Source organism: Rhipicephalus microplus, chromosome 3 (genome assembly GCF_043290135.1).
Source record: "Rhipicephalus microplus isolate Deutch F79 chromosome 3, USDA_Rmic, whole genome shotgun sequence".
Lineage (NCBI taxonomy): Eukaryota > Metazoa > Arthropoda > Arachnida > Ixodida > Ixodidae > Rhipicephalus > Rhipicephalus microplus.
The window spans coordinates 66,809,677-66,826,634 of record NC_134702.1 but is presented as its reverse complement, the minus strand read 5'-3'; the positions used below and the strand labels follow the sequence as shown (position 1 = coordinate 66,826,634).

At 44.1% G+C, this 16,958-nt stretch overlaps 1 protein-coding gene across 6 annotated transcripts in view; it reads right to left on the bottom strand.

Annotated features, from left to right (window-relative positions):
- The window catches only part of LOC119161297 (beta-1,4-galactosyltransferase 1-like), a 36,771-nt gene extending 21,085 nt beyond the window's left edge, over positions 1 to 15,686 (bottom strand). The window contains exons 1-5 of one of the 6 annotated variants that reach the window (XM_075889706.1): positions 15,471 to 15,686; positions 12,897 to 12,955; positions 12,671 to 12,834; positions 7,542 to 7,704; positions 1,972 to 2,204 (exon numbers count right to left, since the gene is read on the bottom strand). In XM_075889706.1, coding sequence (XP_075745821.1) covers positions 1,972 to 2,204; positions 7,542 to 7,704; positions 12,671 to 12,814 — 540 coding nt within the window. In that variant the 5' untranslated portion in view covers positions 12,815 to 12,834; positions 12,897 to 12,955; positions 15,471 to 15,686. Of the gene's footprint in view, positions 1 to 1,971; positions 2,205 to 7,541; positions 7,705 to 12,670; positions 12,956 to 15,470 lie in introns of all 6 variants that reach the window. The other 5 variants (XM_075889705.1, XM_075889704.1, XM_075889703.1 and 2 more) reach the window with 5 other exon arrangements.
- Between the last annotated feature and the right edge of the window lie 1,272 nt (positions 15,687 to 16,958).

The following is a 16,958-nucleotide window of genomic DNA, read 5'->3' as shown; positions in this document are numbered from 1 at the left end:
TACGTCGAATGTTTTAGGTAGGATTGGGAGCAGACATACAGCATAATACAAGCTCAGTACGGGGATGCGTAACAAAAAGCATAACGAAAAAAAAATAGGACAGCTTAGCTCTAGTGGTACAAAATCTGAATGGATATCAAAGCTGGGCAGCCTTTATTGGTTTTTATCTATTTTGTTTCTTTACTCTATTCCAGAATATTTGGTGTTTTCTTCTGTACTGTTACCTGTTTCTAGTTTTGTTCATATCTCTTTTATTTATTTTCGGCTTAGTTCCTCTTCCTCATTTTTATGCGTAATTTTGACTTCATTGCTCCAAGCGACGGCAGTATACCACAGCTTATGCCAGCTCGGTTCCCTTCAGGGCTGCCCACTTAATATATTTACCAGCGTGTTCGAAGATCAATATCAAAGCCGACCTCACTTGGCGCGACTGAGAACTTATTATGCTACCTTTGGCTATACTATATGTAGTTCCGTATGCGTGAATATTATCAACCAGGTGCTCGAAGAACAAGAAGCAGAAGACTTCCCTTTGGCGTACTCGCGCTCAATATCCTGTAGCTGGCTATGTTATGGGCGGAATGCTTGTGTTACGCCAAAGTACAGCGGCAACATATGATCACAGCATACGACACAATACAACAAATCGGGATCATAAAAGTGATCTGCACATTTAGCAGGACATACACAATACAACACAGATGCGTGGGACAACTTTCAAGGTAATCGTAAGGTTTTGAGGCGAAGTGAACAAAAATAAACAACACATTGCCAAGCAACGGCCTTCGTCATATGTAGAAACAAGTAAAAGAGAAGTGATACTGTAGTCGATATTTCCATTCCTGTTTATGTTAAACAAAAACATCCAAATCAACTTGTTTCAAATAAGTTGAGCCCGATAAAGTAACACGCACGCACCAGAAGACAGACGAAGACAAAGATTCACATGAACGTGCAGAAACAATGAGCGATAACATGCGAAAAATTTTTATTGAAATTTTTTGCGCAAATAAATAAAACGATATTAGGCGCAGTAAAGAATGCACATCACGCACGTCCACTCACAACTGTATTTTAGTACACGTATGCAGAAACTAATGCGCAATATATGCAAACGTTTCTCCTCCTTTATGTCAAAATGAATTCAGCTCACGTATTGTATGCTTGTTAGGGTTTCACGTCCAAAAGAACCACGATATGCTAATGATAAACGCCATAGTCGATAGCTCCAGAAATTTCTTATATTTGGGGTGCGTTCTAGATTACGTAAGCTATTTTCACTGTATTCACACTTGTGTGGTATAACAACCGCTGGCCATGCAAAAGACACGGGTTTGATTGCCGCTCAGGATCGAGGTTTTTTTATTATTTTTATTTGAATCTTTCTGGACTTTTAGGTCACGAAAAAATGGTGATTTTTCGCTCACAACCAACGACGCCTACCACGGCAGCTGTACTTCTGTAAAATGAGCTCTTTAAATCAATCGCATTATTATTTTGAAAACTTCAGCACTATAGTCAACGCCTGACATCACAATAAGTATCAATAAGCTCAAGCTCCAGCTTGCAATGTTCTTCTTGTTGTTTCTGCAACCTTATTTTCACTAAATAGCTATTTATAGTCTCCTTTTTTTTTATAGAGGAAGCAGGCGCATGCTATTTAGGTAGCATTTCAAAGCCTGCTTTCTCACATTTCTTCGCTGTGTGTATATTTGTGTCTATAATAATCTTCATATGAGGGCTTCCTCAAAAATAACGCATGCCAACTTACATTAATAATCGACCAATCACATTAACCTTGGGTTGAATTTGGAAGATTGTGTTCTCACAAATTGAATCATTATCAGAAGGGGTTTTCAGTAACCAAAATGTTTGCCCCGTCTTCAACAAACAGCTTTAATAAGCATGGTTTGAAGCGCCGATACATTCGAACTTGTTCAAGCTACAAACCATGATGTTAAACTACCGCACCTGTTCAATTACGAAGACGCCGTAGTCGATCTGTTGCCGAGAGAGCACCTTGTGAATGTTATAGGTGAATATCTTGAGGTGCTCGGTGCGATTACGGTAGGGAACCAGTATGGCGACCCTGTGTCTCGAAGTGCACTCTTTTGGCCGGAAACGACCTCCTGGCATTACATCCGGGAATTCATCCTCTACCGCTTGGAGAGACAGAATGTCCATATTTATGCGGATTTCTCCGACTGAAAAAAATAAAATGTGTGCAGCTATAAAATATTTAAGTTAGTTATAACTTATACTTCTGTTGTATACTCTTCTCTGCAACGACTTGAAGAGATGGCACCAGAACTTCTTAAAGGGACAGTGAAGTGAAACAATGACTGGGTTTTGATGGATAAACTGTCCTCTGAGATCACTATTTTCTGAATTTTCATTATGTTTTCCTTCTTAACGGACGAAATCAAGGTTCAAGTTTCATTTTTAAATTTCGTACCAAAACCTAATCGCTAATTGTCTCTAGATTCAAAACACATATTTCTCATTTTTGGAACATGCGCTTGACGAAAAGTTTTAAAACTTGTTATGTCTGCTCTATGGCGTGTGCAGATGACAATATACTTCATTTTTATCAGTTACAAATTATGTACAGCCCAGAAGACGGCATAAAAATTTATTCCGTGACAGTGTTTATTTGGGAATCTCGAAGCGGCGTCTTCCGAAGTTTTCTTCTCACGCGTTTTTTTTTAATTTTTAAGCGTCTTTTCGTGCTAAAGGTATTGTTTTCGAGACTGTGAAATAGTACTTTACTAATACAAGAAAACTTGTTTTGCTTTTTAGTGCCTTTCAACGAGGAGGCGTGAGAGAGATCTTTAACCACTGTTTCAAAAATGACGGCTTTACATCAGTTTCGGAGTCAAAAGCGACGCGGATGGGTTGCCTTAAAGTTTCATTTCATGAAAAGTGAGAAGAGTTTTTCAGTCTGAATCAATTTTGTCCGCGTAAACTGTGTACGTATGAACCAATTAGCCGTATCTGAGCTCGTAAGATGCTAGGCTGTACCGTACTTTCACTTCGTGTGTTCTACTTTTTTGCATCTGTGCCCTTCTTCTATTTCTTATGACATATTTTGTCTTCTACGTGAGAAGGACGAGCCCGTGCCACCATAATGAAACCAATCTCTCCTATTTCAGTATTTCAGTAAAAAAAAATCTGTAATGGTGGCGTGAAAATGTACATTGCCGTAAATATGCCAGAGGAAGACCATAGGCAATGTAAAACTACATTACAAACAAGGAATAACATAGACGTTTATGAAGCACTTATAGCTATAAGGACATTACTGAATGTTCAGGTTAGCCCGTCAAGAATTCCAAACGCACAAAAGAACTTTACAAAATAAACAAAAAGTGGCAGGTATACATTGAAAAAAAAAAACACTTTTTTAAACTCTTTCGTTACACATGATTATGAATGTATCTTTCACATCACGTGATAGTGAGCTTCAAAATGATAATGATGAAATGTCAATGCTTCTTTCTCCGTACTTAGTGTGAACGCACGTGACAGATGCTATGGAAGACCGCGGATCTAATTATATTGGTCTTGCAAAACTACACAGCAAGAAATATGTCGACAGGGAGGGTGCGATGAGAAACCGGGAAAAGCAAAACACGCACGTGATTTAAATATAGAGTCATAGAAATTTATCGAATTGTTTAAGTGCTTTCTTCATTGTCTCGTTACGGAGGGCGCCGCTGGAAGCTACGCGTATGTTTATGAAACGGAGGGATGAAGTCACGTCAGGGTGAAACATGACTAATCACGTGGTTTCAAACGCGATCACTCTCTCGCATTGTGATTCCTGCGCTCGTGTGGCTTGCTACATTATCTCTAGTGCGAGGCACGTGGTGACACTGCGTGGCAAGAGACACATTTGATCCGAACGACACACTGGGTTTATTTCGGCTGCTGGCCAGTCGCGTGCTATCACCATGGTCCAATAGCAGATACCGACAGTTCCAAAGAGAGTAAGCACAAACGTTTTCGTGAAAAAACGTGCACCTCAAAAAAAAAAAGAAAAATTCGCCCTCCGCTTGCAAACTCTCTAAGCCGTGCATTGACGTCTTCTCATGTGAGAAAGCCATCCAAGAAACTGAAACACTGATTACTTCTTCACTTGGTTCAACTTGCGCGTTAACGAACCCATTTCGAAAATTTGAAATTTGTAGATGCAAGATACAAACAAACTGGTGCCCATGTTGTTGAATGCTTTGAACATTGTAGCACACTAAAATGGCACCCTGGGCACAAAATATTGGTGACGTATACTGTTTAAGAAAGTGGTAATACTGGCACCTGAAACTTTTTTATCCTAGCAAGTTTTTGTTTCACAGGAGTGCCTTTTTACAGCAGCACTACAACGTGAGAGGGTGACAAAGCGTTGTAACAGTACCGTTTGGTAGCATACAGTTCAGAATACGTTACTATTAAGTAGTCGTGTTTTGTAGCAACTCCATAGTGTCGTATACCGTTCTTTTTTTTACACAGAGTACACTACAACTTCACATCATTGATGATCTCGGAGCGCTGTTCATTGCAACTATAGCTACACTCTACCATACAATGACTGCGCGAAAGTTCTCAGAGAAACAAACAGACTTTCATGAGCAACATTCTCCTAATCTGGAAAGCAACCATGCATGCTTGTTTCTTTGTTGTCTTATATATTTCATCTCCTGCTATGTCTGAAAGCTCATTCAATAATTGAAACTAATTTCTACAACGCACTCGTATTTCTATCACGAATATACGGCGTCCTAATTCTATTATAGTGTTTTACATCTCACGGTTTTTCATCGTATCATGGTGCTACAAAATAGGTTAACACTGCCAGCTTCAACACAAAAGAGCATCTATCTTCAATACAGAGATATTCGCGTTACGTGCACACACCATCTTATTCTACGATTCTCAGTTTTCAGTGTGCTTCTGAATACAAACAGACAGGAAACAAACCTAGGTCTTTAGTGCATTGTCGACGCGACGGCAGCCTCGAATAACGTTGGAGCACACACCTTATGTGCGTGTCAAAAGGGAAAAGGAATAATTTTTTTTTAAACTGTTGAGGTGCTGGCTCTCTTTGTAAAGTTGTTTACGCTGCATGGCGCACGTGTCTCGCGCCGAAACCATATTTCGAGATCACAACTATTGAGCGGATAGGTGGCGTTGTGTTCGCGAGTGTTGATCACCACTATCATCATCCAGGTTAGATCGGTAGCGCTGGTGGTGACTCCTGGCGCGAAGCTGTGGTGGCGGCACGAGAGAGTTGAGCGAGTCTGCTTTTTAGCGCGTGGCAGTTGGTGTGGGCGGAAATTTCTGGCGTGGATCCCCAGTGCACGCCATGGACCGTGGGCCATCTGCCGTGGACCCTTTTGGTGAGTTAAGCGTTGGCGTTGCCGCCTTGTATTTATTATGTTATTTAGTGTTGCGTAATTATTGTGTAAGGTTGTTTAGTGTGTTAATTACAATTGATGTACAATGATATGGCTGACGATATCGTCGTATCTAAAGGGAGTTGAATAAATGTTGGCCCCCGTATCTGCTGGTTAATCTCTAAATGCCACCGAAAGAGTGAACAAAACGTTTATTTGATGTTCTGTGCAAGAAAGTCGGTGAATGGTATTCTGGAAGCGCAGCGTTAGAGTGCCTTGAGCGTGCAGCGGAGGAGAACGAGCGCATCAAATCACGTCACACGTGAGACATGAGCGCTATATGGCAGTTATCTTGGAAAACGAAGCGTGTGGCTCTGAGACGGGCATGCGCGCCCTTCTCAGAGGTGATTAAACCTCGGGCTACGCGGTGGGTCACCTCGTTCCCTGGATTCCCCGCGTGAGTGGGCACCTTTATAAGTTGTATTTTATTGTCTCGTTTTTTATTTTCGATGATGTTGGCCGCGATCGGCCCAACACAGCCCATCGTAAAATTCATGAGCACTCTTTTCGGATCACGGAGGATGGAATTGATGGCCGGAATTGAGCTGGCCAGCGCGATGGCGGCTTCTTCTGCCTCTAATGCTGAGGCCGTTTTTACGGTGGCTGCAGTAATAAGTTCCCCATTGCCGGTTACCGTGCATATGGTGTAACGGTCTCTCGCTCATCGAGCGGCGTCAACATACAGAACGGTTGGGCGATCGTGAAATTGTTTCGCGTGGTTTTCTGCTCTTGCCTTTCGTCTCTTGTCTTGTATTCTTTCCCCCATTCGAACCACCAGCCAATTAAGTTTACCGACCTTGCTATGCCATCAATAAAGTTGTTTTTCTCTCTCTCTCTCTCTCAGAGGTAATAAGGTGTAGAACTCAAGGCGACAGGAAGATGGCACCACCGTGTCGCCTTAGCAATGCGTTGGAAATGCTTGACTTTTCGTGCAAGTTTTGCATGGTCATCACAGCGTCATAAACGCTACGGTCCTTAGAATTACTTTTGTATGCCTTTTCTAGTAAAAGGCGCCCATAGAGAATATATACGTGTTGTTATAGTGCCTCATATGTGCGCAATAAGTGTTTTTAATTGACGATCGCACAAGTATGAACGCTGGATCTTGAGTAACATTGGTGAACGCTGCGGATGGAGTCGGCCGTTCGGCCATCGGCTGGGGCCGTTTAAAGTACCCGGTATTGTGAAGGGTGAACGAACAGACAAGTAGACAGACAGACCAAAACATTTGCGATGAAGGTCCCCAAAAAAGACTATTGTCATTAAAAAATGTGTTTGGCTTGGTTTATTTGGACTGCGTCTACTGTGTCCATTCACTCCAAAAGTGGTGATCTCTCCACATCGAGACCACAGGGCGAAGCTCCTTATGGGAGACCTGGCCAGTTGTCGAGCGGCATCGGGTGTTGGTCCATCATCCTCCGTACCCAAAAGTGTCTCACTTCGCATACAATACATGGCGCTGTCTTATAGAGACGCATGCAAAATACAGTTGGGTGATAATATACTAGATGGCGCTGTACGCATTCGATTAGTTGTCACGTTTCGGAGAGGGTGCTGTCCCATATACACGCGTACAATATGGCGGTTGGGTGAAGGTACGCTAGATGGCGTTGGTAATGCAGCTGCTCTTCGATTGGCTGCTGCGTGTGCTGCGTGTGGTTCCGCTGGCGCGTCTATATCTATCATTATCCTAGATTGTCACCGTACGAGGGCACTTGCCAGATCGTGCTTCTTGGTGGACCATGGACGACGAGGAGCACCGGGTGCAGAAGGTCGCTGCGGCTCGTGTTCGTCGCAGGATCCCGAGGAGCGCACGGACGGACGCACAGATAGATGTACGCACGAATGGAAGCATGGGCGCACGGACGCTTCGCCCCACACATCATCGTGCACTCTGTGAATAAGCCGTAATATTTTAATTGTGCCTAGTGAATGTGACAACGATCAAATCTATTGTTTGCTTGGTGGTTCCGAATTTTTTTTTTTCAGGTGCGATCTCGAAACGGCGCTTGTCAAAGAACGTGAGATGGTAACATGTTCCAGTGTCACTTGACAACGACACTTAGAATGGCATGAACAGCTGCTCACCTAATTTCGGAGGTATTAGAGGACAGGAATTCACTGCTGACATTTTTTCTCGCTTGCCATCTGTAATTACATCCTCGGGAAAAGCTCTCTTAATACTGTAGACTTCACCTTGCTCACTGCAGTTATTGACCACTGAACGCCAAGGAAGTTGAAACGAATCCGTCTGAAAGAAAAGAAAACCAATCAATCATTCTTTACAATAATCGCTAAGCCTTTACATTTCAAAACAGTGATATGACTGTGGGATGTCGTAGTAAGAGGCTCTAAAAATGTTGACCATCTGGTGTTCTTAAACGTGCACCCTAATCTCAGGACACGGGTCTCTAGCATTCCACTTGCATCGAAATGCGGTCACCACTTCCAAGTATCACCCCGTGTCTATCGGGTGAGCATTGTAATATTATAACCCTCAGGGTACCGTGACAGGTTAATCAATCATTCTTTATTTGCTACTTCAAAGAGCACAGGTTAATAAGACGAAGATGCCAATCAAATTGCGTTTGTCGCTCGGCATACCAACCTAATGGAAATGTAATAGAAAATTGGCAGCATTTATTGTCTTATGGAATTATTTAATTATACTAACTGATTCACGTACTAGACATGACATTTCGATGCGATGCAAAACGTACACGTAATGTAGATGTACATACATATGGTGAGTGTGTAAAATCTTTTTTATGTTCCTTCTCTGAAAAATATGTCACATATTCACCGCAATAACTCCGCTAATAACTAAAAACTAAGAACTATCAACAGACGTATGAAGCAATACAAGTCGGGTCCTCAGTATCCCCCCGCATTGCAATAGCAATTATAGGGCACATTCTCATTTATGCATTCAATGAAGCCGCGGTAAAAATATTGTTCGAAATACATTGTCGAGAAACAACCAAGCAAATAAACAGGGCATACCTAGATTGCGTGAAATATAGCATATCAAGTATTGCCAAAGTAACAAAAGCTTCTTTTGGACCAGATGATTGACTCAACGCATCAGCAAAGAAACTACCAAGACATCTGAATAATTGAATTAGAGTCCACTGAACACTTATTCTAAACCAGCAACCTAGCACCAAGGGCAGGGCAAAAAGGGCTTTAGCTGGTTCATTAACAAGCACAAGAATACCAGTTGCGTAATCTCTTCCAAAGGGCAAGCTCTCCTCCAAGTTACTTATTTCTGCACTTTCTTCTTTTTTAAAGAGCGAAGCACTGCTACCGGTTAGTGAAGAAACACTTTTGTAAGTAGTAAGTCGGTAGAACTTATTCTATCTCTCCGTCATCAGGTTGTCAGTGGTTGATGTATTCTTTATGACACATGCTTTTGCACAAAGTAGCTGCCCTAAATAGAGTGACGGATAGCCAGCTGCATACTATCGCGCGCTACAGGCATGTAGGAACGAGACAATTATGATGTGAAGAAGTCGTGGTATCACGGCAATGACGCATCAATGAATGCCACAGTGACAAGTCAGAATGGGATACAAAAGAAAGCGAGCAGCAAACGCCTTTGGCATCTTACCATGCAATAATCGGCAAAAAGCTGGCGTAAGCAGATGAGGCCGCTGTAGCGAGAAAAGCAACCTTCGTGCTGTCTCTCGTATGAACGTCAACAGCGGTGGCAACAGCGCTAGTATAATGTCATGCGTCGTCTGCACATTCCTGTGAATATAGAACACCCCCGACCAGGCCCAATCTTGCCAGGCTGGTCGAATTAATTGATTTGATTGATTGATATGGGGGGTTTAACGTCCCAAAACCACTATATGATTATGAGAGACGCCGTAGTGGAGAGCTCCGGAAATTTCGACCACCTGGGGTTCTTTAACGTGCACCCAAATCTGAGCACACGGGCCTACAACAATTCCGCCTCCATCGGAAATGCAGCCGCCGCAGCCGGGATTCGAACCCGCGACCTGCGGGTCAGCAGCCGAGTAATTGATTGATATGTGGGGTTTAACGTCCCAAAACCGCTATATGATTATGAGAGACGCCGTAGTGGAGGGCTCCGGAAATTTAGACCACCTGGGGTTCTTTAACGTGCACCCCAGCAGCCGAGTACGTTAGCCACTAGACCACCGCGGCGGGGCAGGCTGGTCGAATTACATAGCTTCAGCCCGAGCCACGCAGCTCCACACGGGACCCCTTCCATCCCCGTTCTATGCGCCTATTGCACAAAAGTGATGGCTGGCGCATTACCTCTCCACATGAGCCACGATGGTTGGCTGCCCTCACAATATTTCTCTCGCACATAGATCGTAAAACGCACTTGGCTAAGTTTCTACAATTTCTACTTTATAAGGAACTTCACAGTGATGCCGACGCTGACGGGAAAAATGGTCTGGAGAGTCTCAATAGTTCATATTGAAATAATATATTTGATGTAGCCCTCCAACACTAGCCTAGAAAAGCTCAAAACATCCGACCTTTCGGAAAATATTCATGAATGCTCTATGCATTTAAGGTTGAGCCTAGGTCAATTTTCAGCAATGCTTACTGAGCTTTACAAACTACTTCGGCTTTTGTACATGCCATTGTAACATTCGTTCCGGCACACAAAGACTTCACGGACACTCACCGCTTCAAACGTATACTTCCATCATCACAAGGCTCCTAACCAGGTTGAGGCATATCAAATAACCAGCTGTAACGCGTAGATCGCGCGCGGAAATTACGATACGCATGTTTGAAGCGAAAAAGACCGACAACACTTCGGGCAACTCCCACGGTCATTTGGAGCTTGTCATGCCTGGGAGTCCAAACCGAACTTCATTGCTTCTGCAAAGTATTCAAACTCGTGTCGTCTGATGCAAGTGGCGGTAACATCAACAGACTGACCGATGCAACTAGCGTCAAAACCAGCGAGCGAGCCAGTATGATGCAATCGATGGCATCTCCTGAGGTGCGTCTTACGCAGCGCGCGGCAATTCGCCTCACCCACACTTCGGATTCCAGCCAGCCTGATGCAATCGACGGCATCTCTTGCGGTGCGTCTTACGCAGCGCGTGGCAAGCCTTCTCACTCACGGGTTCGATTCCAGCTAGTGACCAGTGGTGGTTCCTGATTGGAGACTTCGAACTACTTGCTGATGCGAGGATGTCCAGGGCCTATAAAAGAACCAAGTGGCGCGAAGAGAGGGAGAGTGAGTGGGAAAATCCCCGTTCATCATCGCACCTTAGGATTCTCGATTCGAGAGAACGTAATAGAGCTTTCCCTCTTGTCTACGCATTACTCAAACACAATTCACAAGCTCCATAAGCTGTCGGCCCCAGTGCCAAATATGTAACGCCTCCGTTTGTAATGCACACAAATGTTGCCTTGACTCACCGTCGCCTTGTCCACTCCGTCTATCAGCTCTGCGCAGATGCAGCCGTGGGCTCAGACACGCAATACCCAACAAGCTGCGCATGCTTACACGCCAGTGTTTAACGTCCCTGACTGTGACATGTCACTTCCGCTTGTCATTCATATTAAGCGTACAGTGCCTACACTCCAAGTCATCCAAAAGCAATATCAAAAGCAAAACAAAAAAGTCAGCTTCATCGCAAAGAAGAAGCAATGAGTGCGATAGCAACAAATCGGAATGTTATAGAAAGTGAGGATGGCCACTAAGTCTTTTGGATGTGATCTCACGCAGCTGTACAAAGCACTGTGTAAAAAAATATGGCCGAAACCTACACTCATCGCTTAGTTTCTTCACGTTGGGAGCGGAGCACATAGACGAGTATATGGGTGACCCGCTCATGGCTGCTGAGGTGTCGACATGGTGCGCGATGGCTTTCATGCTGGTAGAATTAAACTTCACAATGGCTGCTCGATCATCCCCCCCCTCTCATCTTTTCATGCTAATTAAAGGCAGGTGGTACATTTCATTTCTGCTTGAGCATTACACTACCGGTCTAACAAGCATGGGGAGATTATCGGAAGCCTCTCTTAGCTACGGAGATTGGTTGGCTCCTTTGATCTGTGGTTCAGCCACGTTATCACCCCCACTCGCGCTTTTTTCCGCGGATAGTATTTACGACGCACCGGGGATGCGAGTAATTTATACTTTATATGGGACATGATGGCGACGGCAAAAACCAAGAGACATTTTCAACTTTTTTGCCATCGCAAAACAAAAACAAAAAAAACACCGCGTAGATCCCGTCACGTGAATGTGGTGTGCTATGCCTTCTGAATTCGAGAGAACGTAAGAGAGTTTTGTCTCTTGCCTACGCTTTACTCAAACACAATTCAGAAAGAAATTTTAACCCTCAGAGGACCACCCTTGAAGCAATGGCGTTTCCATGTCATCGTGAGCCCGGAGCAGATCGACTTCGCGCCGCGATCACGGAAGGAATCGCGAAGTAGCATACCAAAGCGTGCCACAAAGCGTGTCACAAAGCGGCCACCACAATATTGGCTGGACGGGCTTTTCATGACGGTGAAAAGCCCCTTTCTTTTTGAGTTACATCTAAGTATGGGCGAAGCAAAAGGTAATTGCCCAATACTTCGCCAGCGGAAAAGTACTGACCTGTAAATGGTGTCCTCAAAGCGAGAGACAGTTACGGTTGGGCAGTTTTCATTTCTTCTTTTCTAACCGCTTAGAGCTTGCCCTCTGGAGGTATGTTAGCATGACTGTTCATTTTCTTTAGTTGTCTTTCCTTTTTTTTCTCTGCCTTATCTATTGGTTGCCCTTTGTTTGTGCGTGCGTGTGGGTATGTGTTTGTGCATGCGTGCGGGTGTGGGTGCACGGTCTTTATATTCTTTTTTATTCTTTCTGTGATTCTTTTCTTCATTTCCTCTCTGTCTCCCATTACACTTTCCCCGTGCAAGGCATGCAGTAAACCAGGTTAACTTGGCCATTTGGTTGACTCGAACATTTTCGTCGGCTGGGCGAGGTCCGTGTTACCAAAGTTTTAATGCATTTATATTCTGATTAGGATTCCTGACTTTTACTTTACCTTGTCTTTCTTTCTCTCTTTGCAGTGATTACCGGAGGTATGAAATGGGGGGCCTAGGGACAGGGCTATAAGTACCTTACAATGAGGTTGCCAGCAACAGATCAGATGATGTACTAGTATACCAATGGTCAAAAACACATTGAAAATAGCATGAGCTAGAGTGGGTGCGAACATTTCACATACCTTCACCGCCTTCGTCAGTTCATTCACGTCGAACAACCAGTGAACCAGGCTGAGCGCTATCACGGGCGTCGCGATAAACTTGAGGAGGCGGCTTCGAGCCAGCAGCCGTTCTTTTTGTGGGATCCACCGTCCGTTTTCCACCATCTCTTTCTTTTTGCTTTATCCTGGCAACATATTCCAAATACGTACGATTGAAACTCCGAAAAGTGTCTCCTTTTGGTCTTACGTTTCTCGAAATCCTTGAGCCATCATGTCAGGAATTCCTCCGATTCTCTGAAGGACCTGCTGAAAGCGTTGCAGTAGAATTGACAAACGTTGTCGAAATGAAAAAAGAAGTTCCATTTTGCAATCCAGTAGCATCTTTGTTTTTTTTTCGTGTTTACAGCACGCCAAATGTGGAACTTCTGTTAGCGCTGTAAATACGCGAAAAATAATAGCTTTTTGACGAAGGTCGCAAGAAAAGGGTCATTAAACGTCGTCTACAATTTGTCACTTTTCAAAACTATTTTGTTTGGCATTCGCGCTATGAAGTACAGCACTCATCAAAAAAGTAGAAAGAAAAACAAAAGGGTTGAACGCAGGTCAGTTGGTTCATGATACTTAAAGAAAGGCAGAAAAAGCACGGGACATGAAAAAGAAGTAGACGAAACTACCAGCTGGGACTAACAACTGTGACTTTATTGAAGAGAACTATTCACCCAGGAAAGCTCTAACACATGGGCAGCACGTCAATAACACTTACTGCGTCATCTGGTGAAAGATGCAATACACACTCATATCTCTTGTAATCGTCCTAGCACACTACATACCTTGTCCAGTAGGCAAATTGTCGGTGTTTTTATACATTTCTCACCGATTTTCCTGATTTGGTAAGCCTCCATAATTTCACATTTCTCTTTGTCGTTCTTTCTTCCCTTATAAGTGACATTACTGGGAAGGGGTGACCTTTGGTACAGTATATACCGGCCAAACCGGCTGGTGTGTTAATACTAGGCTGCATTAGCTTTATGTAGACGCCTCTCTGAATGCGATTTTTTGTGCTAATCCTACACGGCACTGTCGCGAATGTACGGTTGCCACCCACTTTTCCGTAGTGTCGCTTGTCGTGGAAGACGGAAGGGCGAATACTGAATTGAGAAAAGTGGTGGTGAATGTGTAAGCACACCGTCAATTTGCCTCCTGGGCAAGGAATTCAGTGTGCTGCGACAATGGCAAAAAAGAAAGATTATTGTGTACTCCATCTTTCACCAAATGGCATGGCAGGCGATATTGACGCTCTGCGCACGCGTTCAGAGGTTTCCTGGTTGAATAATTCTCCCCTTCAATAAAGTCTCAGTTCTTAGTGACAGCATTGTTTGTGTCTGTCTCTTTCTCGTGTGCCGTGCTTTCTCTGGCTTTCTTCGCGTATTATGAAAGGAAGAGGTGCTTTGAAACTACTGCTGTTGACCGCGTTTTCTGGCTAACAGTTGAGCTACACATTTTTGGTGAAATGATCTACAAAAAAGGAAGTACGTCAACTGTTTCTTTCGTGACATCCCGCCTCGGGAGCATTTGCCTGAAGCACGCGGGAAGCTCGATATCAGAAGAGCATCGGCATTTTTTTTTTTTTTTGAACAACTAGCAAAGTTCGGTCATTCGACTTCTTGCACAAGTTGTTCTTTTAAAGCGAAAGAGTTTTATATGCCGGAGTGCACCAAGACATGAGTGCTGTATTTTTATCTGGAGAACATCGTCAAAAAATTGCACATGTTTATAGGACAAAGAAAAAAATGTTGTGATGGGGATTCTAACACATGACGACTGAGTCCACCACAGCACATGCCGGGCACACCATCAGCTGCGCGTTCTGGGGGATTTACAAACGCGCCTTTTTTTATCTCACACTTTACTTCCCACAAAGCTCTTAGTCGTCGGTGTGGCGTCACCCTCTGAGAGTCGTAAAGCGATGTAATGCATCATGAACATGGCCTCCGCGATTAGTTCTTGCAACGCGTCGTTGCTACGCGTCCGTATCTTTCGGAATGTCTAAAATAGAAATGCGATTTCGTCATCGCCTTAACGTATCGTGAGCTTACGACTTCCACACAATTGTTGTCCTTGCTAGCCTCGCTTATCGCATCCATTCGTATACAACAAAATCAATGTTTTAGCTCGACTAAACGTTCGACTGAAGTTGAGTTACAGAAGCACTATACGATGATTTGTGACTTAACCACATTCTAGAAATTGATAACTCCTGGCATAACTCCAGGATGCCCTAGTTGTGGGGCACATAACTGCACACTCGGTCACATGCTCTGGCAGTGCCCGGCGTTACATGGCGCGAAGTTCAGCACAGAAAAAGACAGGGAGAGGGCTCTTGCAAGCCCCAAACTCTCAGCCAAATACTCTGCAGTCCAGGAGGCCTGCGAACGGGCGGAGGGCCACAGTCTTCCAGTCCCGGCGTGGACGCGGCCAGCAACTGCGGCGGACACCTCTTAGGGGGGGGGGGGGGGAGGGGTGTCTGACCAGCTTTCCAGGACCAAATAAAGTTCATTTCGCTTGAAAACGTGCTTGAAAAAATTGTCTCAAAGCATCCACACCAGAACGTCAGTGCTTTTTCATTAATAGAATTGAACGCTAGCCACTTGATAAGAGCATTGATGCAAAAAAATGAATACAGTAAAAGCACGTAATGAAAGACATTAAACTTATGGCACACTACACAAAACAACTGAAGTCGTATATGCGTTTCGATGCTTTGAACAAACATCAATATACCTCGTCGTAAACAGCAGTGATATAGGCAGTGTTCACATACCCCAGTATTGAAAGCGTGAGCAATCGCTGTACGTTCAAGTGTGCCAGTTGTAGCTCTCGTGCGTTGAGGAGGTGCAGTCTCGATTGAAACAACATGTGAGAACGAAAAAGGTGGCTTCTCGTTGAAACGTTCTTTGTTCGACGGCGATGCATGGCTGCTTATTCTCTCATCAGTCAGCACGGTACGTCTGAAGCACTAACTAGTTCACTTGTAATTGAGGAGATCGATCCACGACAATGTAATTTTGTCTGACGCAGATTCACATTGTGCCCCTGTGTCGAGCATCGACCCAAGAAATTCCGACGCCATCTATCTTCAAGCTCCCCAAAGTCGCATTTTTGTTATTTTGTTGTAGATACGAATACCATTGAATAAGATGTACTTATTTACTGTGGCCTCTACGGAGGAATTTGGGACGACATTTAACAGCTACTGTATTTGTACCTAACGTTGCAGTCGGGTGTTAATGTGCTGCGTGTTCACCTTGAACAAGGAAATGCAAATGGAACCAATGTTTTAACAAACGTGCAGTTGCTCGCCGGCGTTCTTTTCCAAACTGTCGTTCATTGTACTCTAAAGTGGAGCATGTAAAATATTCCCTGTAGCCAATAAATAAACTGCCACGGGGTTCCTATGCATTCGCCTCGGGCGCCTCGATGGAGAAAGCCATCTTTTTTTTTTTCTCAGTCGATCTACTGAATCACTATCAGGCCCACGCGAAAGCTTTCTGAGCCTAACGAGGTTTCACACAGCCTCCGAGATTGGAGCCATTGAAAGCTTTTTGAAACTTGCATGGTTTCGCATCGCCTCCATGATCGGCCCACTTGTGACCAAGCTACAATGTCATGTGAAGAAATCTTTCAGTGATGTCGCGTTTTGTGGTACCTCAGTGACGTGTGATAAACAATATCAACAAATTGTCGCAAACAGTGACGTCACAATGACATCCCAAGGTGGCGTGATCATGCGATCATGACTTCTTTACGTCACTCATGCCACCGATGTTCATGGCCGATTCTACGTGTTTGATAAGGCTTTTACGGCTTACGCCTTAAATAACCCCTAACACCATAATTGGAAATTAAATATGCTTGAATTGGGTGATAGTCCTGAATGTGGGGCCACCTTTAATCGATTATTAGTGGCGAGCGTTGCCTAGAAAATATTTTAGTTTGGTTTTAAAGTGACGGCGCGTGCTCGTTCGAGTATTCAGGTGCAGTCGACACTTTGTGTGGTTTCGCGTATACAGGGCATCTTTTTTGTAACGTTGCAGAGGTCGAACATTTGCGGCACTCCCGCAATACCCCGACTGGCACCCGGCGTGAACCCTCTTGCTCTGTTGTCTTTCGGCTGCTTACACCAGCAATTATTTTCTTTTTTCTGAGGAGCACACGTTCGAAGCACTCACATCGTTTCATTCTTTACCGCCCAAGGGTACCCCTTATTTGAAAAGAACACGTTTCAGCATCACCGTAGCTTGAGCGCATG